Source organism: Ailuropoda melanoleuca, chromosome 16 (genome assembly GCF_002007445.2).
Source record: "Ailuropoda melanoleuca isolate Jingjing chromosome 16, ASM200744v2, whole genome shotgun sequence".
NCBI classification, from domain to species: domain Eukaryota; kingdom Metazoa; phylum Chordata; class Mammalia; order Carnivora; family Ursidae; genus Ailuropoda; species Ailuropoda melanoleuca.
The window spans coordinates 50,984,661-51,012,324 of record NC_048233.1 but is presented as its reverse complement, the minus strand read 5'-3'; the positions used below and the strand labels follow the sequence as shown (position 1 = coordinate 51,012,324).

Here is a 27,664-nt window from a genome sequence, read left to right as displayed (position 1 = left end):
AACTCTGGGTTGTTTAATATTAGACTTATGTAGTTAAGGATGGCCTGGCATTAGCTTAATTAAAACACGGGTCGGATATATCTAGAGGCTAAGGTGCAGGCTGGCGGGGCGGGGTGGGGGCGGGGGCGGAACCGTCAGCGCACAGCCGCGGTCAGCTCGGGGCCGACGCTCCCCCGCCCGGCAGGCGAACTCTCTTCTCATTGGTCACTGCCAGGCTGCCTCTGGCGCCCATTGGTCCGCTACGACTCCCGCTTCCTATAAGAGGTAGGCAGCGCCGGTCCGCAGGTCGTCCCACTTTATCTTCTGCAGCTTCGCAGGTGAGTGGGGTGTCTCCTTGCCGCCGAGATCAGGGAACACCGTCGAGGATTTGGGGGCGCTGGGCCAGCGCAGGGAGGAGGCAGGGTCACTCTGCAAGTAGGTAACTACCCGTGGAGATCTGGATCTGGGGAGTCGGAGTTGTACCCCTGTGGCGACTCTTCCTTCCTCCTACCCTCTTTGGGAAGAAAAGAAACACTTTTTGAGAGCGTCCTGTGTGCCAAGAACAGGCTTTTTACACATCATCTGATTTCACCTTCACGACAAACACTGTGAGGTGGGTATTTCTTACATTTTTACATTTCTTGGAAAGTTAAGAGTTGAACTCAAGTCTATATGACTCCTCTGTGTTAGCAAAAAAACAAATGCATTCTTCTTCCTTTCCTTCCTCTTGACCAAATGGCAACATCTCTTTCTTCCTTCTCCCATGAAGGGAACCATCCCTTAGACATCTCCAAAGCAAAGGGCACTTCAGATGCAAAGCCTCTCAGCATCACACCCACCTTCATCACAGTACAGTTACAACTGGCAAACAGTGCTAGTCGTTCAGATCCAGTGGGTAGACTTAACCTTGCCTCTGACCATTTGGTTTTCAGTGGTTTAAAATTAATTCCCCCATTGATGTTGTACTCTAGTTGGCTTGGGGGGAAAAACTGGAGTTCTAGCTCTAATCCATCCAGTGAAAGTTTGTGTTCATTAATTCTCAGAGAAGGATAGAATTCCATTTATTTGCTTTAAAAGTAGATGTGAACACAGCTTAAAGTAACTAGAAGTGTTTCTGTAAAGCCATATCTATGGTTATGAATTTCAGCACTGGAGTTCACTTGCATATATGTTGTTATCATATTAGGTTATCTTTAGGTAGGGATTTGTCTTCTATTTTCATTTTCCTTGCCAGTGCTTTTATTTCCTAGGAAAATGTTTTTCATGGGCGCTGTTTTCTCTTTTATTTCATCTCCACTTTCATTATCATTACCTTCCCTGAGTCAGAAAAGAAAAACAAGATTCTCTGGAAGATTCGCTCCCTCCACACCAGTCCTTCCCACAGCTTTTAGTTCTGTCTTCAAATAGCATCTGTGCTTTCAAAATATTTTAATTCGATAGTGCTTTGTGCTTCTTAGATCAGATACATTTACATTATACTTGTTACTGATTAAACTGAGGGAACAAAATAATTAGTCAATGTTAACACCTTGACCTCTACCCTTTCAAGGGGCTGTTGATCTTCTGACCTCCTTCTTGTTACATCCTCCTTATTTCCCACGGTATATCCTGAACACCAGTGCATCTTTAGTCAGGCCAGGAAATGCAGCAGGAGAAGGATTCCCTGCTTTTTACAGAAAAGGGGAAAATACCATTAGAGTGTGTGTTTTTAAAAAATAAAATATATACTTATCTTGATGAGACATGGTTTTAAACAGGTGTCACCCACTGGACACTGTATAGCTTTTTATCTTATCAGGCTGTACTGAGGTTTTGCCCCTAAAGAAGTAGAGGGGTTAGATATGCTGAAGGGAGAAAGGAAACAAAGTGACAAAGTGACAAGAGAAAATGTTGAGGTTCTGAAAAGGATTTGAGGGGTAGTTGAATAAAGGGAAAAAGAACTGATGCCTCATAAGCTCAACCAGGCAATGTTATGGCTCTTAGATCAAAGCCCCATGTTCTATAAACTTATTCTGGGGGGTTGGACAGTGGGTGGAGGGTGGGCATAGGGGAGTGGATGAGAATTGTTTTCTTCTAGTTTCTTAGCGAAAGTTCCTTTTGAGAAACTTTATTCTTATATTGACTTAAACAAGAGGGATAGGAATGTTTCCAAATCTTAATATAAAATGCCTTGTGCATAATAAATATTCAGTTAATACATCCTCACCCTTCTCTCCCCCAACCCACTAAGGAGAAGTTGGTGGCAAAACTAGATCCATTCCAAACCAGGAAAAGAAGAGAGAATTATGAAACCCAAAAGGATGGAGTGAGACCAGGCATGACTGTTCCTACCTTCTTACAATGGCTCCTAGGGGGAGCTTAAGGGCCAATTTTGAAATGTGAAAGGAAATCTTTATATAGTTTCATACAAGAGTTGCATTCTGAACTCTGAGAGATCGTTGAAGGATGAACTGTCAGGAGATCTGAAATTCTGTCAGTTTTCCCACTGACTGGCAAAAATCACCTTTCTTTACTGTTCTCTGATCCTTGCTCCCAGTTGTTAAAATTTGCTTTCATTTTTTTATAATAATATTTTTTATTATATTATGTTAGTCTGAACATGGTGGTGGGCTAGGACGTAGCTTATATTTGCAGAATCCTTTTCCTTCAGCATGTCATGGTGACAATATCAAGGAAAATGGGGACTTGATAAATATAGGTTGACTGGGATCTTCATCTATTTCCAAATGAATTGCTAAATTATTCACTTGAGATTTGGAACTTAATATATTTTAGGGGTTTCTTAATAAATAATGAAACTGGAAATCACCTTAAGACAAAAGAACACTTACATTTCATGTCATAAAACAACCTTTACCATCTTGTAAAATGCTTAATTCCCTGGGTGAGAAAAATTCTTAGCCAGAGGAGTCAATTTTATTACATTTAGAATGTCAATTTTATTACATTTAACATTTTTTTTTGAAGATGGGGAAATTTGGGATGCACTTCCCATTATTAGAGCTAGTACTTATTGAGTATTTTGTGTAGGTCAGCAACTGTTCTAATGGTTTTCTGCATCATTTTATATATATATATATCCTCCTTATAACCGTGAAATTGGTGTCAATTATCTTCCCTCCAATTTTGCAAATAAGAAAACTTATGCCTAGAAATTAGAACTTGTCTAGATGAATTTGTTACTAGCAATTTGCCGTATGATTTTATATCTCTTATTATTTGCATCTGCATACTGTAGGCCAAATCACCCGTACTCTGTGTGGGAAAAAAAAAAGCCTGTGGCCTTTGAATGATAGTTAGGTAAGAAATGTCTCCAAAGGTTTTCACATCTCTAAATGTATTTTGAGAATGCACCCCTGAATTTTTAGCTCCAGAGTTACCAGTTCAGAACTTCTTGGAGTTTACGAAAGGGGCAGTTTCTTTGAAGCTGAAAGTGTCTTTTAGGATCTCTTGTTTCTCATCCATAAATCCTTTCTGATCACTTAGGGTTGGTCCAGAAGCCATCCCCGTTTATCTTTAGGATATTTATCACAGGGGTGGGAAAATGGGGGGTGGGGAAGGTGGTATGCTTCTCAGATATCAGAGCTGGGATCTCAGGGTCTCATTCTCTTCTGCTTATTTATACTTATTGGGAAGTCTGTCTCTCCTCTCCCCCTCCCTCAAACATAAGTCTGTGAATCCACTGGAGGCAAATTGTCTTCTTTTAATTTTTACTGCCCTAACACTGACCATGATACTTTATATACATGAATGTGCTGGGGTTGAAATTTTATTTATTTTACATTAGTAAACAGTTGAGCCACAGAAAAATCCAGATTATTACTAAGTTTAACCAGTCTTTTGGTTTTAAAGCGTTTGGCATAGAGATTGTTTTAGTTATAGATAATAAATTGACACAATTAAAGTATTTAAGCAGTTTTTGTTTTAAACTCAATGAATCAAAAAGTAAACTTTGAATTATATATCCCAGTCTTTTCTTGGTGCCCTAAATAGCTTAGTTTCTTCTGTGGGGAAAACATCAGAATACCAAGTCACATTATGTGTTTTAAAATGTGTAAGAGAGGGGAGTGGGTGGCTCAGTCGGTTAAGCGTTTGCTTTTGGCACGGATCATGATCCCAGGGTCTTGGGATTGAGTCCCATATGGGACTCCTTGCTCAGAGGGGAGCCTGCTTCTCTCTCTCCCTCTGCCTGCTGCTCCCCCTGCTTATGCTCCCTCTATCTCTCTCTGTCAAATAAATAAAATATTTAAAATAAAATAAAATAAAAGGTGTAAGAGAGGGGTGCCTGGGTGGCTCCGTTGGTTAAGGGTCAGACTCTTGATTTTAGCTCAGGTTGTGATCTCAGGGTTGTGGGATTGAGCCCCACATCAGGCTCTATGCTGGGTGTGGAGCCTGCTTAAGATTCTGTCTCTCTCCCTCTCTTAAAAAGACAAAAAAAAAATGTGTGAGAGAGTTTTGGATGTTGTGAGTTCCAGTGAATTGTTTGGTAATTTTGCTATATTAGAAAGGTTAAGTAACATGCCCAAGGTCATATACTGATAAACATCAGGCCAGCGAATAGACCTGTCTGACTTCGCATTCCAATTATTTCCATACACTGTTTAGTAATAATGTAAATAGGTGCTTGAGAAGATGCCAAGGTAGGTATCTAGTCCATCTTCTGAGAAGACAGCTTTCAACTAGATGCCGGGAATTTTGTTCTACCTTCTGTGTTTCTTTTTTTTTTTTTTTTTTTTTTTTTTTNTAGTAAAATACTCACTGAAACAGAGCTACAACTGCACCTGTGACCTTTGCTATGAATGGGAGGTATAAGGTGCGGCTTTCTCGAACGCGGAGGGAAAATGACTTATGGAGGTCAGGGAAGGCTTCCATGAGGCAATGAAGTTTGAGCTGTGGGGAATTGGACACAGTTTATCTGGCTTCAAGCCCAGACAGCGTACTATACCTGCTCTGTGGGCTACTGCTTCAGGCTTGGATCAATGAGTGCAAGCAGGTGAAAGACAGTGGAATCGGTTATATCAATTTAAGTTGTTAAAGGTTAACTCCACTAGAACTCCAACATGAAACCAGGCAATTAGGAAGAATTAATAACCAAAAGAAAACTAAGAAGAATAAATCCTCAATATACTGTTTCCATGTATTAATCCAGATCTTATTTCTAAAGTGTGTATTTCTCAGTTGGAAGTTATTATGCCCCACTTTCATCCCCCATAATATCCTTATCTCCCCCAACACACACACACACACACACAGTTGGATGTATGATCATAAAACTCTTGTAGGCTAATATTGAAAAGGCTAACTGGCCTTTCAGGGCCTACAGCCTAGGGGATTCCAAGTCAGAGAAGAAAGAAGATACTTGTATGGAACCAGAATTCTCTTGGCTAGCCATTATCCTTGTGGTCCCCATGTGTTCAGAGCTGCCCAGGCTCTTGAATTTACAAAGAAATAGAAGTCGTTGTCCCTGTTCTGAAGGGGCTTGCTGCCTTGTTGAAAAAAAGGTGTGCATGAATAAAACATTCAAAACCCAGTGTAATAAAGTGCTGAAATTGTGGGGGGAGAGGAGGTAGGCTTTCATAAAGGAAGGGTGCCCTGTTCAGGTGCCAGTAGGAAGACTGCAAGTAGCCAGTGGGCAGGAATCAAACCCCGAAGGGATTGAATTAGAAAAAAAGAAAAGGGAAACTAGTAACATGAATTGTATGCCTACTATATTCCAGGAACTATGTTAGGCTGTGTTTTTTCTTATGTTGGTCTCATTACAGTCTTGCGAAGCGTATCTACAAATCCATGTTTCACAGGTGAGGAAACTAGAATTTGGGTACTGTTATCAAGCATTGTGTTGGGTTTCAAATATTCTCAAATATAGTCTATATTGCACAACTTCTTTTTTAGACCTATTTTCATACTTTGTTTTTAGAGAACTATACCAAAGTCACCATGATTGAAGACAATAAGGAAAATAAAGACCATTCCTTAGAAAGAGGAAGAGCAACTCTCATTTTTTCCTTGAAGAATGAAGTTGGTGGACTTATAAAAGCACTAAAAATCTTCCAGGTAAGCACTCTCCATATTTTTGCATAATACTCTTCTCAAATGAGTCTCTAAAATTGTATTTAAAATATAAATTATTGTAAATTCTTCAGAGCTGGATGGGAGAAATTTCTTAAGCACTTAAGTTTCTGAAATATTGCTCAATTCTAACAAATGGGCAAGGGATACAAGCCATTTACAGAAGAGAAGATACAAATAGCTAGTAAAGAAACGGGGGAGGAAAGATTCACTTCACAGATTTTGGAGAAGGAGGTTTTAATTTTGTTTTAATTAAATAGAATATCAAAATTTTAATATTTAATGACATTGGTAATATATTTAATGATATTTTTTAATATAGCAAAATAGCAAAGATTCTACAATTATACTGTTCCCTACGGTCAAAGCTTCAATGCATTTGGGACTTAAATATGCCTTTGGTGTGAGGGTAAATTGGCATAATGTGTAGGGAAACAATATGTGTTAGGAGCCTTAAAATGTTCACACATTTTGACCCAGTAATTCCACTTCCATAGATCCATCTTTTAATTTTTTTTTTTGAGAGCGAGTACGTGTGCGTAAGCTGGGGGGGATTACAGAGGGGGGAGAGGGAGAGAGAGAATCTTAAGCAGGCTTCATGCTCATTGCTCAGCATGGAGCCCTATGCGGGGCTTGAGCTCATGACCCTGAGATCATGACCTGAGACAAATTTAAGAGCTGGAGTCTTAACTAACTGAGCCACCCAGGCGCCCCCCATAAATCCATCCTAAGGAAACAGGGGTCCGTCAGGCAGAACACGAATATTTACTGAGTACTTACTTTTTGCCAAGTGCCCTGTAGGGTCTAAGGATGCGGACCTGAACAGCATAGACGCGGTGCCTGCCCTCGCAGTGTGTGCGATCCAGGGGCAAAGACAGACAGTAAGCAAATAACAGTAGTAAATAAATAATTACACGTGTGTGAAGTGACCTGAAAGAAATACCAGATAGTACTATGATAACATTGAACTGGGGGACCTAACCTAGTTTGTGGGCTTGGGGACACAGAGACTTATTTATAAGAACTAAAAATTATGAACAAACTACTTTTCCAACGGTAGGGGGACAGGTTAAATTAGAACATCATTGTGGTTAAATTCTCAGGCTCTGGAGGCAGACCACCTGAGTTCAAATCCTTGCTCTGTCACTTATGGGCTGGGTGATCGCGGAAAAATTAATTAGTCTCTTTGTGTGTCAGTCCTTTCATCTATAAAATGAGAACTCTGCCTACCTCATAGGGTCATTGTGAGAATTAGCAGAATAAATATGTAAAGAGCTGTTGTTAACTATTTTAAAAGTCAAGTGTATACCCATATGCATGCTATTTTATAGCCATGTGAAAATAATATTTCAAAGAATTAAAAATTTTAAATACAGACCAGTTGTCTAGAAGAGTTGCAATGAAAAGCATGTTTTCCTACCCAATACACCATATCCTCAGTCCCACTCCCTAGAGGCAATCTCTTTCGACTATTTGTTTTGAGTTCCTTTGATGATGAATTTATAATATCTAAATATTGTTCTGATACCTTTCTTTGAATTACCGACTTTTCTTGATATTCATTTGCTCTCTCGTGGATGATACTTCCATCCCTTTTCCATCCCTTCTCCCTCTACTTTCCCCCTGAATTTGATAGGTATATGATTATTTTAACCATTTTATTGATTACCTTTGAGTTTTTAAATAATATACCTATATTTCTTCTTCCATCAACTTTCTTCTTTATTTTGTTTTTAATCAAAGAATGCATGTGCATGGTTTAAAAAGTCAACCCACACTATAAGGCTTTTGAAGAAAATAGCGGTTTTCTGCTTCATCTCTCCTAATTATGAACTGTTTTTATTTATTTATTTGTTTGTTTGTTTGTTTTATTATTGGGGGGGAAGGGCAGAGGCAGAGGGAGAGAGAGAATCTCAAGCAGACTCCCCGTCCAGTGTGGAGCCCAATGCAGGGCTCAATCTCACCACCCCGAGATCCTGACCTGAGCCGAAATTGAGTCAGATGCTTACCCAACTGAGCTACCCAGATGCCCCTTCATAGCTCTTCATTTTTAAGTTTAATTTATTTTGTTAATCTTACAGCACAGGGTTGAGTTAATCATACACTTTAAATCACGTGTAGACTATCATCATGGATTTACACAGCCTTCTCCTGTTTTGTTTCATTGTTCCATTCAATCTCCATTTCTTTCTTCTGATAGACAGCTGCTCTGATATGTTTGATCTGTACCTGGAATTATTTTTATGTGCACTCTAGGATATGTAGTTTTTACGTGTGTGTGTGTTAGTAATTTATGTAATTGTGATTGTATAAGATACTTTTTTTTTCACTCAGCACTGTTTTTAAGACCTACCCATGTTGCTGTGTATCCATCTAGTTTTATCTATCCTCAGCCTGCAGGAGGCAAATATTTTCAACTCTTTTGACTACATGTTCTAGAATTTACTTCCGTGTTTTTTTTTTTAAGACTTTATTTTTAAGTAATCTCTACACCCAAGGTGGGCCTCGAACTTACAGCCCAGAGATCAAGAGTCCCATGCTTTACCAACTGAGCCAGCCAGGAGGCCCTACTTCCATGTTTATAAACAGTATGCTTATTCTGCTATTTCTTGATTTTTTTCACTTGTAGATATCCACCTACTGAATTTCCTACAATTGAAGTAAAGACAGCTTTTTTGACACAGCCCCCTTTCCAGTGGCCCCCTTGACTTCCCTTCCCTCCATTTTCCCAATGTAGTTATGTCCCAGTTTTTGGCTATGCCAGTCTTTAGTGTTTTCATTCTTAAGATTATATAAATCTTGCTCAAAGAAGAGCCATATTATCCATTATTTTGACTTCCTTTTTGATAAACAGGGTTACAGTTAGTGTTTAAAAGCATGGGCTATGGAGCAGGACAGCTTGAGTTTGAATTCCAGCTCTGATATGTATTAGCTGTGTGTCTTTGGGCAAACTGCTTAACTTCTCTGTGGTTCTTTTTCTGTAATTGAAATACATGATAGAGAATGTCTCACTTATTACTTCTACTTTATGTAAATTTCCCTGAGACTTCCTGACTAAAATTTACTTCCAGATGGACTTTTAAATTATTTAGTTACATTTCCTCACCAAATTCCATCAAGATTTTGATTTTGATAGTGTTCAATTTATAGAGTAATATAGGAAGAATTGACATTTTGCATCTTTGTCTCCCAAAACGTAATTTAGCTTTATTTTTATTCAAGTCATCATTCAGAAAATATTTATTAATGCACTCTTATTATAAAAATTAATAAGAAATAGATTAAACTCTCCTTTACTTCTTTTAAGAACATTTTTAGGGGCGCCTGGGTGGCACAGTCGTTAAGTGTCTGCCTTCGGCTCAGGGCGTGATCCCAGCGTTCTGGGATCGAGCCCCACATCAGGCTCCTCCGCTAGGAGCCTGCTTCTTCCTCTCCCACTCCCCTGCTTGTGTTCCCTCTCTCACTGGCTGTCTCTCTCTGTCAAGTAAATAAATAAAGTCTTAAAAAAAAAAAAGAAAAATTTTAATTTTAATTCCAGTATAGTGAACATTCAGTATAATGTTAGTTTCAGGTGTACAATATATTGGTTCAACACTTCCATACAGCAGCCAGTGCTCATCACAACAAGTGTCCTCCTTAATCCCCATCACCTATTTCACCCCATCACCCATCTCCCCACCTACCTCCCCTCTGGTGACCATCAGTTTGTTCTCTGTAGTTAAGAGTCTGTTTCTTGGTTTGTTTCTCTCTCTCTTTTTTTCTTCTGCTCATTTGTTTTAGTTCTTAAATTCCACATAAGAGTGAGATTATGTAGTATTTGTCTTTCTCCGACTGACTTATTTCACTTAGCATTATACTCTGTAGCTCCAGCCATGTCATTGCAAATGGCAAGCTTTCATTCTTTTTTACGGATGAATAATATTCCATTGTGCATATACACCACATCTTCTTTATCCATTCATCTATGGATGAACACTTGAGCTGCTTCCATTATTTAGCTATTGTAAATAATGCTGCTATAAACACAGGGGTGCATGTATCCCTCTGAATTAGTGTTTTTGTAGTTTTTGTGTAAATACCCAGTAGTGTGATTACTGGATTATAGGGTAGGTCTATTTTTAAATTTCTGAGCAACCTCCATACTGTTTTCCACAACAGCTGCACCAGTTTGCATTTCCGCCAACAGTGCACTAGCGTTCCTTTTTCTCCACATCCTCTCCAACACTTGTTATTTCTTGTGTTTTTAATTTTAGCCATCCTGACAGGTGTGAGGTGATATCTCATTATGGTTCTGATTTGCATTTCCCTGGTGATGAGGGTATGTTGAGCATCTTTTCATGTGTCTGTTGGCCATCGGGATGTCTTCTTTGGAGAAATGTCTGTTCATGTCTTCTGCCCATTTTAAAATTTGGATTATTTGTTTTTTGTGTGTTGAGTTTTATCAGTTCTTTATGGATACTCACTCTTTATCAGATACGTCATTTGCAAGTATCTTCTCCCATTCAGTAGGTTACCTTTTAGTTTTGTTGTTTGTTTCCTTTGCTGTGCAGAAGCTTTTTATTTTGATGTTGTCTTAATAGTTTATTTTTGCTTTTATTTCCCTTGCCTCAGGAGACATAGCTAGAAAAATGTTGCTATGGCCGATGTCAGAAACTCTCCTTTACTTCCGATCAACTCCAGTTTATGTAGTAACTGGCTTTCTTCTATTGATTCCATGATAAAGTCTATGTTCCAGGATAAATCCTGCCTATTCCAATTTCCCAACATCCTGATACTCACTCTTTTTTCTTCTAGGTTCATGTTCCTAATAATTCTTACTTCGTCTCTACCTTTGCATATACAGTTCCTTCTGTTTGGAATCCTCCTTCTTCCCTTCTGTCTTCCTACTCTATCTATTCTTTAAGACTCATCTCAGTTCCTGTCTGCTCCATGGAAATGCCTACTTTCTCTAGCCCATAGTGCTTTTTCCCAGAACCTCTTCTGCACCTAAGTACTTACTACTTGTGTTTTCTCTTAGCCTTTTACGTGTTGGCCAACTAGATTATAAACTCCTTGTGTGTCTTGCTTTTCTTTGTATGCTTCACAGCCCTTACCTGGCTACATAGGTGTTCACCAAGTTAATTTAAATTGAACTGGTCAGTGTTGGAAATCAGCTGTTCTAACCTCATTTTTTTTTTTTAAAGATTTTATTTATTTATTTGACAGAGATAGAGACAGCCAGAGAGAGAGGGAACACAAGCAGGGGGAGTGGGAGAGGAAGGAGCAGGCTCATAGCAGAGGAGCCTGATGTGGGGCCCGATCCCATAACGCCGGGATCACGCCCTGAGCCGAAGGCAGACGCTTAACCGCTCTGCCACCCAGGCGCCCCTCTAACCTCATTTTTTTAGATGCTGGGTAATTGGTTCTTATGTTTCATTATTATGCCACTGGTGCTCGTCCTCAGCTATCCAAATTGGTAAGAGAAGATATCCTCCTCCCACAGGTTTGCACATATGGTACCCAGCTCGGGCTGGCATGGGAGGAGAGCAGAAGAAGCGATCTGGTTCAGCTGGTTACTAAGTTTGTAGCTTAAGAGATTTGAGGTATTAAATACACTGTTCAAGCTGTTCATCTAATTTTATTAAATGCATATTCACAAAGGAAACTTTCCTTTCTAAAGGACTAACATTAATATCACTTTTTGAAAATGCTTTTATTTGTAAGAAATTTTTGAAAGGTTCTTTTTATCTAGGAGATTTGATATTTTGATTAGAGGCCATTCAGTTCTGGCAATTTGAGGGCCTTCTAGTGGGTGTTATTTTATTAGTTTCTGTAGGGTGTGATGATTTTGCAAACTTTTTTGAACGGTACCTAATATTTAGGAGGAATTATTTTGCTGTTGGCAGCACTAAAAACAGACTTTTTCTCTTTTGACTATGATGGTGAGTGTGGAATTGATTTTTCAGAGACTATTACCATTTGAGGCTGTCATATGTATCTTTACTCTCTGCTTTACCCAGGAGAAGCATGTGAACCTGTTACATATCGAGTCCCGAAAATCAAAGAGAAGAAACTCAGAATTTGAGATTTTTGTTGACTGTGATATCAACAGAGAACAATTGAATGATATTTTTCATCTGTTGAAGTCCCATACTAATGTTCTCTCTGTGAATCCACCAGATAATTTTACTGTGAAGGAAGATGGTAAGTTTGAAAAATGAAAATCCCACTCAGAAGATTAAGTACATAATGTATGTCCAATCTTATATTTATCTTGAAGGCATGAAAATAAAAATAAAACACTGTCTCTTCAAATCGCTTAGTCTGGTAGTGAGGGGAGCACAAAATGTAATTGCTCAAAATACTATAGAACAATTAGAAAGTAACATTTTATCAAGTACGAGAGAAGTGAAAGGGAAACCTTGGGTATAAGAAAGAATTCAGAATAGTTAGAAATTGATTAAGGTTTCTCAGTTTCCGAGTCATCAAGCATTTCTTAATTTCACAAACCTTCAACTTACAATCCTTGAGCACTTAGAAATTCCCACAGAGCTTAGCATCTGGCAGATATTAAGTGAATCTTCAAATTTGTTGAGAATATTGACAGTCGCTGACAACTATGATATGAATACACTCGTTATACTCTCCTCCCTGCCCCCCACCGAAGCAAGTGAAAAGCAACAAAGCCTCCTAAGGTTTCCGATAGCTAAGATCTTCTGCTGGGAAAGAAATCCTTGTCCTTTACCTGGGACAAATGGTAAAATGATAATTCAACCACATTTTGAATATAGTCCTCAATTTAAAATAATCCCTTTAGAACATGCACGGTATTGGGGTATAATCAGGGCTGATACTCATCTGTTATGTATGTGTATGGCTGTGTACGTTACTAAAATACTGATATGCTTCCATTTCTGCATGGCAGATAGCTGCTTCCCCGAGTCCCTTGCGTGTCCCCACCGTGCCTGAAGCCCGTGTGCTCCAGATGATACCCTAGGAGTCCTAGGCCCACTGCTGACAACCGAAGGGTTAACAGCTGGTGCGGCAGAAGCCTAAGGACTCTGCTCATGTCTATTTTGAGGGATTGGTGCCCCTGTGGTATTTCTGCTCAAATCTCTTGACTATCACTTTTGGGTATATTAAAAAGAGCGTTCATTAGGTTGGAACAAGAAGGATTGAATTCTAATCCTCTCTCTTCCAACAGAGATGAGTTACCTTGGATAAATTACCTCTCTGAGCTTTGGTTATCTCATCTATCAAAAGAAGAGTTTTCTAGGGGCTAAATGGTTCAGTTGATATTTATGGAATACCAATTTGCGTCAGTTATTTCTACTAAGAAACAGGGATACAAATATGTATATATATATAGTCCCTCCCCTAGAGTCCTTCCCATTCTTTCCTGTATGACAGATATAAGCAGATACACTTTAGAGAATCAGAAACACAGTGTCGCAGGAGCCTGGAGGACAGAGAATTAGCTCCACCTACAGGGTCAGGGAAGGTTCGTTTAATTTCGGTCTTGACAGAAGAGAAGGATATTCTCAGGAAAATAGAAGGATGGGTGGAGCAGGAAGTGGGAGTAGGGTATAGGTTTTCCAGGCAGGAAAGAGCAGGTGCAAAACCCCAGAGTTACAGGAGGGCTTGTATGTCTGAGGGAGGGTGAGAGATCAAAGTGGCAAAGACATCAGTGATCTCTAAGATCCTTTGCATCAACAAAAAGAAATGTCCAAAATTCCCATTAAATTTGCACCTTGGTCTGCAAAGTTGTACATCCTTACTCTGCTTTTTTAAGGATAGTTAAATCGGTAGCTTAAACGGTTTTTTGGGGGGTGTACTTTAAGTCTATTACGAAAGTATAGTATTTCTCCAACACTTAGGAAATCAAGGCTCAAAAATTTTTTTGAACTCAGGGGCGCCTGGGTGGCACAGCGGTTAAGCATCTGCCTTCGGCTCAGGGCGTGATCCCGGCGTTCTGGGATTGAGCCCCCACATCAGGCTCCTCCGCTATGAGCCTGCTTCTTCCTCTCCCACTCCCCCTGCTTGTGTTCCCTCTCTCGCTGACTGTCTGTCTCTGTCAAATAAATAAATAAAATCTTTAAAAAAAATTTTTTTTGAACTCAAAAAAATTTTTTTTTAAATTTATTTATTTGACAGAGATAGAGACAGCCAGCGAGACAGGGAACACAAGCAGGGGGAGTAGGAGAGGAAGAAGCAGGCTCCCAATGGAGGAGCCTGATGTGGGGCTCAATCCCACAACGCCGGGATCACGCCCTGAGCCGAAGGCTTAACCGCTTAATCACTGTGCCACCCAGGCGCCCCTGAACTCAAAAATTTTGAATAAAATTTACTTATTAGAAATAGAGCAATTTACTTGTGTAAATTTTGACTCAAAGTACAAGCTACAATAAAAATTTTCATCCAAACGTATTTATGACTTTCTTAATTTCTTCCTTAGTGCCTATTTAAGATCCTCCCTTCAGCTGTTAGTGGTTTTGTTTTGCAGGTATGGAAACTGTTCCTTGGTTTCCAAAGAAGATTTCTGACCTGGACCATTGTGCCAACAGAGTTCTGATGTATGGATCTGAACTGGATGCAGATCATCCTGTAAGTATTTTTAATCAATCTTTTCATAAAAATAATTTAAAGCCAACTAAAAATTAAGGGAAATTCTTTTCTTTTCTTTTCTTTTTTTTTTGGAGAACGTGTTTATTCTAGACTAAATAGGATCTGGTTTTAATCTGCATTTCGGGAAATGCCCACAGTCCTCCACATTGGTGGAACCCCGACTAACTGCCCGAAGAGCATCTCTCTTCACTGGCTCTGAAACTCCTGTCCCGTGTCTGGCTTTCCTATTAATAAGAGCTATTCCAAGGATTCTACTAAAATGAAGAGAGTATCTGCAGACATTTTTGTTAAAGTGGGTATGGATTATTGGAAAGGGGGTTAAAGATAAGAGGGAGAAAGACTTACTACCCACACTGTCCAGCATGACTGGCTTTTTAGGCAATAGATGAACGAGGAAGTTGTTTCTTTGGGAAGTTATATGGGACACGGTCCAGGCATAAGTTGGAGAATTAGTAAGCCCAGAGCATGAAGGTTGCTTATGGAGTCCTACGGTCCTGGGAGGGTGGAGAAAAAAAGAGCGCAATTTTGAAGTGTACGCAGCAGGACTTTGATCTGCCACTTAGTAGCTCTGTTTGTCAACTGCATATTGCCTTAGATAGCCCTCAGCTAACTGATCCACCTATTTTTTTTCTATAATACCTCATTGAGCAGTTTATTAATTGCAATTGTACTTGCTCTCAAGGCATTTGCAGCCCATTTGGGAAGGTAAAGCACATATCTATAAATAAACATGAGATTAAATTGTGCAAAGTGCTCAGTGGCATGAACAAATTGCTTTTGAGATGTGCACAAGAAGGCAAACACTTCTAGTTGAAGAGATCAGAGAAACTCAACATTTTAATGAGGCCTTAAAGGAGTTTGGCAAGAAAGAGATGGGGAGGAAGGACAGTTCATTGCAACATGAGCAAAGCTTCAGAGGTAAGAAAATCTGGAGCATGTTTATGGAGAGGTGACTAATTTTTTTCTGATCTACTACCAAGTGCTATTGATTTTTACCTCCTAAATATTGCTTAAATTTTTTCCGTATTTATTACTATTACCACACCTTTAACTCATCTCCCAGCCCCCAGCTCACCCCCTCAAAGCCATCCTCCTCATAGTCACTAGAATGATCTAAAACTTCAGTGTGATCATTATCCTTTTTCTTCCTAAAGCTCACCAACTATAGCTAGGTACCCATCTAAGAAAATTGAAAACATATGTCCATACAAAAACTTGTACACATATGTTCATAACAGCTTTATGCATAATAACAAAAGAATGGAAACAACCCAGATGTCCACCCACTGATGAATAGATAAGTAAAGTGTGATATGGAATATTATTGATCATTAAAAAGATGAGATACTGATACATGCATGCTACAACATGGATGAACCTTGAAAACTAGGATAGTAAAAGAGGCTGGCCACAAAAGGCCACGTGTTATATGATTCCTTTTATAGGAAATATCCAGAATTCGTAGAAACAGACAGTGGATGAATGGTTGCCAGGGGCTGGAGATGAAGGGAAATGGGGAGAGTCTGTGCATAAGTATGGTGTTTCTTTGGGGGATAAACATTTTCTGACATTATAGTGGAGGTGTTTGCACAACATTGTGAACGTACTAGAAATCACTACATTGTACACTTTAAAATTTTATGGTGTGCGAATTATGTCTCAATAAAACTGTTTTTTTTTTAAATCACCAATGGCTTCCCATTACCCAAAGACTGAAATCCAAGCTGTTTCCAACCTTTACTAGCAGACCCCAGACTAGTCCACGCCATGCTCCACTTCCTTCTCCAAGCTCCAGCTCGCATTTCCTAGGGCACACCATCCTGTTTTTCATTGCTGCGCGGTCATCGGTGCTGTCCTTTCTGTCCTTTCCCAGCCAGCTGTTCCCACTCCTTTTCTGAGACTTAGCTTGGGAGTCATCGTTGGGAAACCCTTCCTGACCCCCACTACTCTCTTTCACATACTCTGGGTTAGGAGTTTCTCTTTTGAGTTCCAGTGGCATTTTGGGCATATCTCTAATAAGGCATATTGTTTCGTAATAACTGGTTGGTGTAAACTCATGGAAGACCCAGGTTGTGCTTTATTCGTATTTGTTTCTCTGGATTTTAGCACAAGGCCAAGTGCATAGTAGGGGCTTGTAAATCTGTGTTAAAGAGATGAGTCACATTCTCCCCTTTCAAGTGTCTTCGCCTTCTTTCCTGTTTTGTATTATTGGCTGTTTTCTCCTGGGTTTTGCTTTTTGAAGTCTTTATCTATTTTTTTAAAAAACATTTTTCCAGGTATAAATACTAATGTTACTATTTTATCTTTTTATTAGCATTGTTTGCTTTTGCAAATATGAGTATGTTTGCATTTTGCAATAAAATCTAAGGCTAGATTTAGTTGTCATTACTTCATGTATTATTAATCACTGTTTTATCATTAATTATGATTATAGGAAAATATAGCTGAAGATGTTCAAACGATTAAGAGAAAAAATCTCACATTTGGAAAAGAGTTGTGTATTTAACTAGGATGATGCTTTTCTTATTCCTCAAACCATTTTATTTTTGTAGCCACTATAAGATTTTTGTATCTTTGCATCTATAGTATCTTTTTTTTTTTAAAGATTTTATTTATTTATTCGACAGAGATAGAGACAGCCAGGGAGAGAGGGAACACGAGAAGGGGGAGTGGGAGAGGAAGAAGCAGGTTCCCAGTGGAGGAGCCCTATGTGGGACTCGATCCCGGAATGCCGGGATCACGCCCTGAGCTGGAGGCAGACGCTTAACCTCTGTGCCACCCAGGCACCCCGCGTCTATAGTATTTTTTATCTTAGTAGCCACTATAGTATAAAGTTTTCATATAACATCACCTCTTTTTATTAACTTATTTTATTGAAATTCAGTTAGTTAACATATAGTGTATCATTAGTTTCAGATGTTCAGAGTTCAGTAATTCATCAGTTGCATATAACACCCAGTGCTCATTACATTACATGCCCTCTTTAATGCCCATCAACTAGTTACTCCATCCCCCCACCCATAACATTGCCTTTAAAATAAAAACAATTATATATTTCTAAACAGTGCTTGCTCAAAATAACAATTATGTAGCCCTTTAATATCATACCTCGGGTATTAATGAAATGTTCCCTAAATATCATTTATCAGTATTTTTTAGTAGGGATATTTTAAAACTTTTCTTTAATTATCAGGGCTTCAAAGACAATGTCTACCGTAAAAGACGGAAGTATTTTGCAGACTTGGCTATGAACTATAAACAGTAAGTATACTATAAAAATAACTTATTCAATTTTGAAATAATTAATGAATAGAGTAAATTAAGCTCATTTAATAGATAAAAGAGAAGTGCTGTTGTTTATTGAACGCTAATTCAAAATAACTTCTCTTTGTCTCATTAGTGGAGACCCCATTCCCAAGGTTGAATTCACTGAAGAGGAGATTAAGACCTGGGGAACTGTGTTTCAAGAGCTCAACAAACTTTACCCAACCCATGCCTGCAGAGAGTACCTCAAAAACTTACCTTTGCTTTCTAAATATTGTGGCTATCGGGAAGATAATATCCCACAATTGGAAGATGTCTCAAACTTTTTAAAGGGTAATATGCTTAATTTTTGTAAGGGGAATGTTGAACTCTTGTGATCATGACAGAATTTTTAATAGAGGAATAAAGTTCGAGTAAATGGGAGGTCAGAATTTTCCTTACTCTGTTCTGGAGTATTGGACCCAGTATTGGGCATCCTATTTGAAGAGGGGCAATCATAATCTGGAGCGAGTGTGAGGAAAGTGAGCAGAATTATAAGGGGCTTGCAAAATGTATTATATAAATAAAATATGAAGGATTCTTAGGGTATTTAATCTGGAGATATAGGGGACATTATAGCTTTATTTCAATACTAGCTGATCATCTTATGTAATAGGGGGATACTATGTGGCCCTAAAGTAAATGACAGTTGGATGGAAACTGCAAACTTTTAGCTCAAAATGGAGAAGACCTTGTTAAATGAGCCATTTGAAAGTGGAACAGACTGATGAGATGGTTATTTCTGCATCCCTGGAGGTTTTCATGCAAAAGCTCTACACCCACTTGTCAGGGACGTGGTAGAGGAGATTCAGGCTTCTTGGAGAAGATTGGAGTAAATAGTCTCCGAAGCCTTTCTCCTTTCCATCCTGAGACTCTGTCATTTTCCCAAGGAAGAAGATGTGCTAGTAGAAGGATCAACAAAAAGCACCAACAGTTTTTTTTCCTTTTAGTTCTTCCTGCTTATTTGATTCAGGCTTCCTTATTTTTTCTAGCTAGTCTAGGAAGTAAAATGATCAGTGATCTCCAGGGTTTATAATATATAAGAAAAAGAAATATCCCCTTTGATCTCAGCAGAATAGAACCTTAGGGGCAAATAGAAGTTATGTTTTTTACTCAAAGGGAGTTTAGTTTATTTCCATCATGGTCTCAAATTCCCATCTTTGAATTTCTTACACAGACTGTCATACAAATCTACATATCTATTCAACTGCATAATTCTTATTAGTCAACCATTATGCACAAAACTAAGAAAAACTAAGCAGGAAAAGGCACTATTGTTTTATAAGGGAAGAACACGTATAAATGGTTCCTATAAAAACTAGATTAAAACAATGTGATTAAGGATGACAGAGAACCAATGCACATGACCTCACACACGGGTCTTAGCAAGATGGGCAAGCATATGCTACAGAAGTTATCAAATTAAATTTGCTTGAGATTTGGAGGAAATATTTTGTTATGGATTCAAACTGAAAGCTGTTCACTTGGGGTCTGGAGTGTGAGCTGGGTGCAGAACAGGTCACTAAAGGTGTTTCAAGGGATGCTGTCAAAGAGGGAAATGAAGCCTAAATGATACTTCAAACAAAACACCGGTTGGAAGGAGCTCTCTACACTGTCAAATATGGTGGCCCCTAGACACATGTGGTTGTTTAAATAATTCACATCAATCTAAATCAAAATGTTAGTTTCTTAGCCACACTAGCCACATTTCAAGTGCTTAATAGCCCCATGTGGTTAGTGGCTACCCTACTGGGTAGCCTAGCTATAGAACGTCTCCATTATTGTGGAGAGTTCTATTGGACCATGAAGTCTACCCATCAGAGTGGGGGAATGCAAGTACAAAAGCAACCGGGTGGAAGAGCAGAGGGTGAGGGTTGGAAATGAACAGCGAGCATAGAGCTTACAGAAGTCCCCTGAGTGACTGCTGCCCTTACTGGCAGGCCCCTTTCACAGAAGGCATGCAGTCGTAGCTGTTGGGGAATAGAAGAGCATCATCCAATTTCGATAAAATGTACTTTGCAAGAGGAAGTACTGGCTAAAAGTGGCATAGCTTAAAAGGTGGTTCTGATCTAAATTAATAGATCTGGTTGATTTTTTTTTTCCAAAGTAAGTAAGATAGTCTAGGAGATATTCTAAACCCTTTAGGGAGACAGCAAGGTGTAACATAAGGAGACCTGGGCTCTCATTCTACGTTTATCATCTCCGGTGTGACTTTGGGCACATTGTTGAATCTCTGAGCCTCAGTTTAATAGTCGTCACAATGAGGAGAATATGTAAACATGGAAGGAGATGTGATAAGTAAGGTCTAACTCATTGCCCGACCCATAGTAAGTGCTTAATAATTATTACTTCCCCATAGTACACACATGATACATTTAGTTTCCATGTTCTCCCTCAAAGTGCTACTGGGTACCACTGGCAGAATTAAAACGTTGCAGTAAATGGTCCATTCGGGTAAAGATTTTCTTCATTGTCTGCTTTGCTTTGCAGAGCGCACGGGTTTTTCCATCCGTCCCGTGGCCGGTTACTTATCACCAAGAGATTTCTTATCAGGTTTAGCCTTCCGGGTTTTCCACTGCACACAGTACGTGAGACACAGTTCCGACCCTCTCTATACCCCAGAGCCGTGAGTACTTCTCCTTTAGCATTCATTCATCAAATAGTTATTTGCCATGACGGTACTTCGTTCAGGAGTTTTGTGTGAAGATTAAATGAATGAACACGTGTGAAGCATTTAGAATAGCCTGACACATAATGCATGCTCCATGCTCTATGTATGTTAGCCATTATCGTTACTATTATTAATTGACAACCTGTTACCTGTTAAGTGCCGGGTGTTATTCTAAGCATAAGGAGTATAAAAAAAAAATCAGACAAAAGTTTCTGCCTTCATAGAATTTATATTCCCATGGTGGGATAGAGATAATAAACAAGTAAATATATATATATATAATATATATATTTATTTATTTAATATCACCAATCAATGGTGATAAGTGGCATGGAGAAAAGGAAAGCAGAGAAAGGGGAAGGAGGTGTATGTGTGGAGTGTTTCTATTTTGAAAAGAGTGATGAGACAAGGACTCACTGAGAAGGTGACATTTGAGCAGAGGCCTGATTTGGTGGAGGTGTGGAGCAGACATATCTATGGGTATCTTATGTGTATATGATCGCGAGTGGCCCAGGTTTTGAACCAAAGTAGCTTCTTTAGTAAATTGTTATTGTCCTTCATGGTCTATTTGCAGAGTAATAACCTCATAAATAAAAGTACGATCAGATTTTGGCTTGGTTGAATTGTTGATCATGCATTTATATGTGACATAAACATTACAGAGTGACAAACTTGTACCTCTTTTTCAGAGATACTTGCCATGAACTCTTAGGTCATGTCCCCCTTTTGGCGGAACCTAGTTTTGCTCAATTCTCCCAAGAAATTGGCCTGGCTTCCCTTGGAGCTTCAGAGGAGGCTGTTCAAAAACTGGCAACGGTATAATTGGGAAAATAGCTGTATAGATCAATAATTCTTATTGGGGTGGGATGGGAGTGTCAGTTTAAGAGTGCATATTCAGGGGCGCCTGGGTGGCACAGCGGTTAAGCGTCTGCTTAGGCTCAGGGCGTGATCCCGGCGTTATGGGATCGAGCCCCACATCAGGCTCCTCCGCTATGAGCCTGCTTCTTCCTCTCCCACTCCCCCTGCTTGTGTTCCCTCTCTCGCTGGCTGCCTCTATCTCTGTCGAATAAATAAATAAAATTTTAAAAAAGTGCATATTCAAGACAACTGTTAGAAAATTTGTCTTTGCTCATATTTAATTTAAATAAGTTCAATAGCATTAAAGGAGGATGTGAAATTTTAAGGTTCATCAAAAGGAGACCAGGGGCTTTAAAAAAAGGTAGAGAAACACTCGAGTTCAATAATGTGAATTATTTGTAGATCTTTTTTCAGTAAAAGTGATAGGTCCTCTGAAAACAATGCTAAAAATGTTTTTGAGCATTAGGTACAAGACATTGTGCTGGAAATACAAAGATGTTTAAGGCCTGGTTCCTGCCTTCAAGGAATTTATATGCAACTTAAGGAGACGGTCATGTTAGAATGGGATGAACTCTACAGAGAAGTTCAGACAGAGTGTTCTGGGAGGGCAGAGAACAGCCTGGCGAAGTTTCCATGGAAGAGGAATGTCTGGACTAGCCCAGGGAAGATGAGTCATGTTTCCACCTGCCAAGAGAGGAGGGAAGAGCGCCTCAGGATGAGGGCACACAAGGAAAGACAAGGAGGTGCTTGGTGTATCAGGGGAAATGACAAGAAGCTGGAACAGAGTGTGTTAGGGTGGGGGAGGCAGTATGAAAAAGACTAGATGATTAGAACAGCACTTCTCCAATAGTGGTTTGGGGCCCGCTGGTGTTTCTGAAACCCTTGCACAGGGTCCTTGAGTGAAAGATCCACTCAGAATGCAAAGTGGATTTCAATTTAAGAGCTAGAGTTCAGTGATATGGTTTCAGATTTCACATTGCAGCTGAACTTTTAGTTAACACTTGTTGAGTTTTGATGTAGTGTCAAAGAAGAATATCCACAGTCATCTGAAAAGGCTGTTACAATACTTAGCCTTCTTCTAACTACTTACCTGTGTGAGGCTGAATTTTCTACATATACTTTAACCAAAACAACATATTGCAACAAGTTAAATATAGAAGCAGATATGAGAGTCCATCTTGTTTTTCCAGCCAGACATTAAATAACATCTAGACAGACATTAAAAAAGATTGGGAACAATGTAAAACAATGTTTCTTTCCTGACGCATTTTTTTTTGGTGTTGTACAATATAGTTACTTTGCATTAAATTATTATGTTACCATAAAATGGTTTATTACATTTCAAAATTAATTAGTAAATATGTAAATGTTTGCAGTTTTAACTTTTACTGTACTAGTAAGCTGTAAGTCACATAAACAAAAGGTCCTTCGGGTCCTGAGTAATTTTTAAGAGTATATAAGAGTCCTGGGAACAACAGTTTGAAAAGTGCTAGTTTAGAACGACCTCAGATTGTGGAAATACTGGGAACCGGTCTGGGGATCTTGAACTTTATTCCAGGGCACTTTGGGTCAGTGACTAAGAGTTGCAGTTTGTTTTAAATTGAGTTATTCAGGATGTGAAAGTAATATCAATGTCCTTTCACAGTGCTACTTTTTCACCGTGGAGTTTGGTCTCTGTAAACAAGATGGGCAGTTGCGAGTCTTTGGGGCCGGATTACTTTCTTCTATCAGTGAACTTAAGGTAAGAGCTGTAAATCTCTCCACATAGCCATGTTCACTTAATATAATTGATACGACCGGAAAGAATTTTTGGATTTGAACAAGTGCATACTATAGAAAATACCTGGGGTGACAGTAAATAATACTTAAAAGACAATTTGCTCTATTTCCTAGGTTTATAGAGACACCCTAATTTTTTTTTACTTATATGTGGAATTTAATTACTTAATTTCTTTCTCTCTTTTTTGAGTTTAGTTGACACACTACAGACATATCTTTTATTATTTATTTATTTAAAGGTTTATTTATTTACTTTAGAAAGAGAGAGAGAGAGAGCTCACCAGCAGGAGGAGGGGCAGAGGGAAAGGGAGAGAGAGAATCCCCAAGCAGACTCCCTGCCGAGTGCAGAGGCTCATGCGGGGCTCGATCCCAGGACCCTGAGGTCATGACCTGAGCCAAAACCAAGAGCCTGCCGCTTAACCGACTGAATCACCCAGGTCACCCAAAGACATATCTTTTAAATAAAAAGTATTTTAAAGCTTTTACTTACAAAGTCTTGCTGTTCCCTCACCATTTTTAGTGTGCTAGCAATAACTTCTCCTAAATTCTATGAAATTCTTTGAGAATTATTATTTATCCAATAAAGGAATGAACTTACGTTTCCTGAGTGACGGGTGTGTGTGAAATACTGTCCATGGTACTTATTGCTCTCAGGAGTCTACCACCTGATGGTGGGTATATGTCATGTAAGGGGATAACTAGTACAGGCTAGGAAGTAGGAGTCATAATGCAGGAATATGCATAAATAAAGATTGTCAGGTGCCTCTTACGTGGGAAGAGTGTTAGAACAAAGTGATGGAGGTGATCTTGGGGCATTTTTGGGGAATAGCAAGCCATTTGTTTTGCTGGAGTGTATTGTGGGTTAAATAATGCTGTAGGAAATAAGTTTGGAATTGCAGGTTGGGGCCATTGCATTAGCACATTCAGAGGTGTGCTGATTCTGGTGGTTGTGTTTGGGATGTGAGCCATGAAATTACACAGTATTCTTTGATTCACTGACTCTTTGTCATCTAGCATTCACTTTCTGGACATGCCAAAGTAAAGCCCTTTGATCCCAAGGTTACCTGCAAGCAGGAGTGTCTCATCACAACTTTTCAGGATGTCTACTTTGTATCTGAAAGCTTTGAAGATGCAAAGGAAAAGATGAGGTAAAGTATATCTTATGCCTCACGCTTGAACTTTCCTCTGCAAAAGATAGGTCCAGTAACGGTAACACATCACAGAAGTAAGCAGCTGGATAATGAGAAGCCTATGAGGTACCTTCTGCCTGTGACGTATCTCCCTTTCACAACAAATATTTAGAGTGTGTTGTTTATGGTGATGTTTGGTGGTTGCATATATGAATCAGATACATTGAGAAACTGGTTTCTTCCCATCGGAGTTAATAATCTATTAGGAAAAATAAAATATATACAAATTGCTATATAACAACATAGAAAGCCTTAGAGAGATACAGATGAAACTTTGTTCTCCATTTTATTCAGGAGCAATTTATTCCAGATGGGGGAACAGGGAAAGTTGAATGGCATCTGAGAAAGCACTTGAAGGGTAAATAGGATTTAGATATGTTAAGTTTTAGGCTAAGGGACAGCATAAAAAAGGTAGGAGAGGTGGAAAAATATAAGAGTGTGATGCAATGAAGCTATGCTTTAACTATTTAAAGATTTTATTTATTTATTTATTTAATTTATTTAGAGCATGAGTTGGGGGAGGGGAAGAAGGAGCGAGAAAATCTCAAGCAAACTCTGCACTGAGCCTGGAGACTGATGCGGGGCTCAATCTCACCACCCTGAGATCATGACCTGAGCTGAAATCAAGAGTCAGATGCTCAACTAAGCCACTCAGACACCCCACTATGCTTTAACTATTAATCAGCTAAGTATGTAATTAAGAAAGGAGGACATTGGAGGCAGAAAAACTACTCAGGAGATTTTTGTAATACTTCAGGTGAAAATAAGAGCCTGGGCCAAGACAGAGGTAGTAGGAAAGGAAAGGACTATAGAAGCACAGTCAACAAAACATTAGGTGGAAGGGGTCTGAGGTCACATCGTGAGATCATTCTGGGACAGATGGGGGTTTAAGACATGTTCCTTGTCTTCCAGAGATTTGCTGTTACTTGGGGGCGTTAGGCCAGGCACAGAACCAAATACCAATGCCAGTAGCACATATGGCCCCTTTGCGCAGACTCGAAGAAGGGGTCTCGTCTGGGTAGACCAGGTGGATCGTGAGCTGCATGTCAGTCCTTACTCATGTACAGTTGTCCTCAGCTGTGTTCCTAGGGGTCCTGAACACAGCTGTTCTTGGGGGTGCCAAATGAGAGGTTCAAATGTTGACTTGATGAAGAGGGCAGGACTTGAAAGCATGAAGAAAGTGTAAGAAGTTAGGTCATTTGAGAGAAGGCTAGAGGAAGATATTCTAAACAGAAAGAATGTCCATGTGCAGGAGGCAGGACTGTTCTTGGCGTGTGTGTGTGTGTGTGTGTGTGTGTGTAGTTATATAGGTGTAATTAGGTAAATCACAGCTGAGGGGTCTTGTTACTAGGTGGCCAAGTGCTGCCATCGTCCCCTGATAAAGCTACTGTAGCTGGTCTCCTTACTGTAGCCGAGAAACGTATAAAGTAATAAATCACTGGTAAAGTCATCCACAGGATCTTTCCCTAGCAATTCAGGGGTGGATGTGTATGACAGTTTTAGGTTTCCTAGCTGTGTAGGATTCCAGGGGATCTCTGCCTGTGCTGTGTCGGGAAGTAGGTCAGATTGGTTGTGTGAACAACTAATAAAGATTTGTCTTTCACCTAGTGTGTGAAATTGGTTTTGCTGTTGCTCGTTCAGTTTTCATCCTCTGCTTCCTAGAAATTGATTGCCTCTTATTTGTTTTCTTGAATAGAGAATTTACCAAAACAATTAAGCGTCCATTTGGAGTGAAGTATAATCCATACACACGGAGTATTCAGATCTTGAAAGACACCAAGAGCATAACCAGCGCCATGAACGAGCTGCAGCATGATCTCGATGTTGTCAGTGATGCCCTTGCGAAGGTCAGCAGAGAGCCAAGCATCTGATCCTGAGAATGTCTGAGCATCGACTTAGAGGCCTGTGGGCCAGATCCTGCTTTTCTTGAAGACCTGGTTGTGGAGAGACAGCAGTCAAACAATATTCTGTACTCCTATCCTTAAGTAGTTCTTTGGAAATTTGTACCTGAATACTCAATACCACTACCTATTTTTTTATAACAGCTTTAGTCAAATATGATTCATATACCATACAATTCACTGGCCACTCATTTTTTTTTTTAGGAGATTTTTTTTGACCCCATAGATAGATCTAATACCAGCTTGATTCTCTTTTCCCTAATCCTTCTTGAATAAAATGACCTTTATGATCGCTTAAAATGCCTGTATGGGTATTACGGAGCTGACCCATACTGTTACCTAAGATCCTCTTATTTCTAAAGCATCTTAGTTATCATTAGATTTGTGCCGAGCTTGATCACATTCACTGCCCTAAATTTAATAGGAGACCAGCTGTCTCTACTGCTGGCGTGGGCAGAAGTGTAGAGGCCTTTGCATGTGAAGCATACCTTGTAAAGAGGAAGTAGTCTAGTTTCAAGTGTGGCATCTTGTAGGGAAATATGAGTAGCCAAACCTGGAAAGGTTGATTGGGGTATAATACTCAATAGCAGGCTAAGAATTTGGGACTTTCTTTGGTATGGAAGTAGGGAGCCCCTTCCCAAGAGACCATCTTCCTTGTGTGAGATCCTTTCCTTTCTAAGGCACTGCATGATGCTGGTTTTGTTTTAGATGGTCTGTTCTACTCATGGGGACAAGTAGAACTTGGGGGGACCACTTGCAAGCCCTATACTCACACATGAAGAGTATTATGATGGGATTTGTCCTCAGGTTAGCAGGAGATGGTATTGTCAAATGGAGAGTTCAAACTGAGATTGATGAGAGAAGCACAAAGTGACAGTTGGGAAAGCAACACTGAGCACTTCATTTCCAAGGTATAGGTGAGGTCATAAGTAGGGAGGCAAGGCATAGGGCCAGAGGGTGGGGAAATGGGTGAGGAAATGGGATGTAAGAAAGGTTAAGAAGACCGTTTAGGTCTGCCAGCAATAATGCAAGGGTTGCAAGGACTGGTTTTTCTGTGCTGTTGGCTGTGTAGTACAGGGGATGGGCCTGATAGAAGAAGGTGAAGCTGGACTTCTGAATACGTGCTGTGTCTGTTGGATTTGCTCCTTTCCTCCTCCTCAGCCCCTCCTCAGGTTTCTGTCTTTGATCCTCTTCTCTCTCTGCCATCTCTTCATGGGAAATGTCATCCACATCCATGACTTCAATTCCTTTTCTTTTTCTTTAAGATTTGTTTATTTATTTTAGAAGGTGGGAAGGGGCAGAGGGAGAGA

At 39.5% G+C, this 27,664-nt stretch overlaps 1 protein-coding gene across 1 annotated transcript; it reads left to right on the top strand.

Annotated features, from left to right (window-relative positions):
- Window positions 1-271: 271 nt before the first annotated feature.
- TPH1 (tryptophan hydroxylase 1) lies at window positions 272-27,664 on the top strand. The gene is made up of 11 exons (XM_019809468.2): window positions 272-592; window positions 5,897-6,033; window positions 12,048-12,231; window positions 14,531-14,631; window positions 17,846-17,913; window positions 18,053-18,249; window positions 20,446-20,581; window positions 21,316-21,442; window positions 23,130-23,225; window positions 24,278-24,411; window positions 26,150-27,664. The coding sequence occupies exons 2-11, from the start codon at window positions 5,917-5,919 to the stop codon at window positions 26,322-26,324; spliced, it is 1,335 nt and encodes a 444-aa protein (XP_019665027.2). The 5' UTR covers window positions 272-592; window positions 5,897-5,916; the 3' UTR covers window positions 26,325-27,664.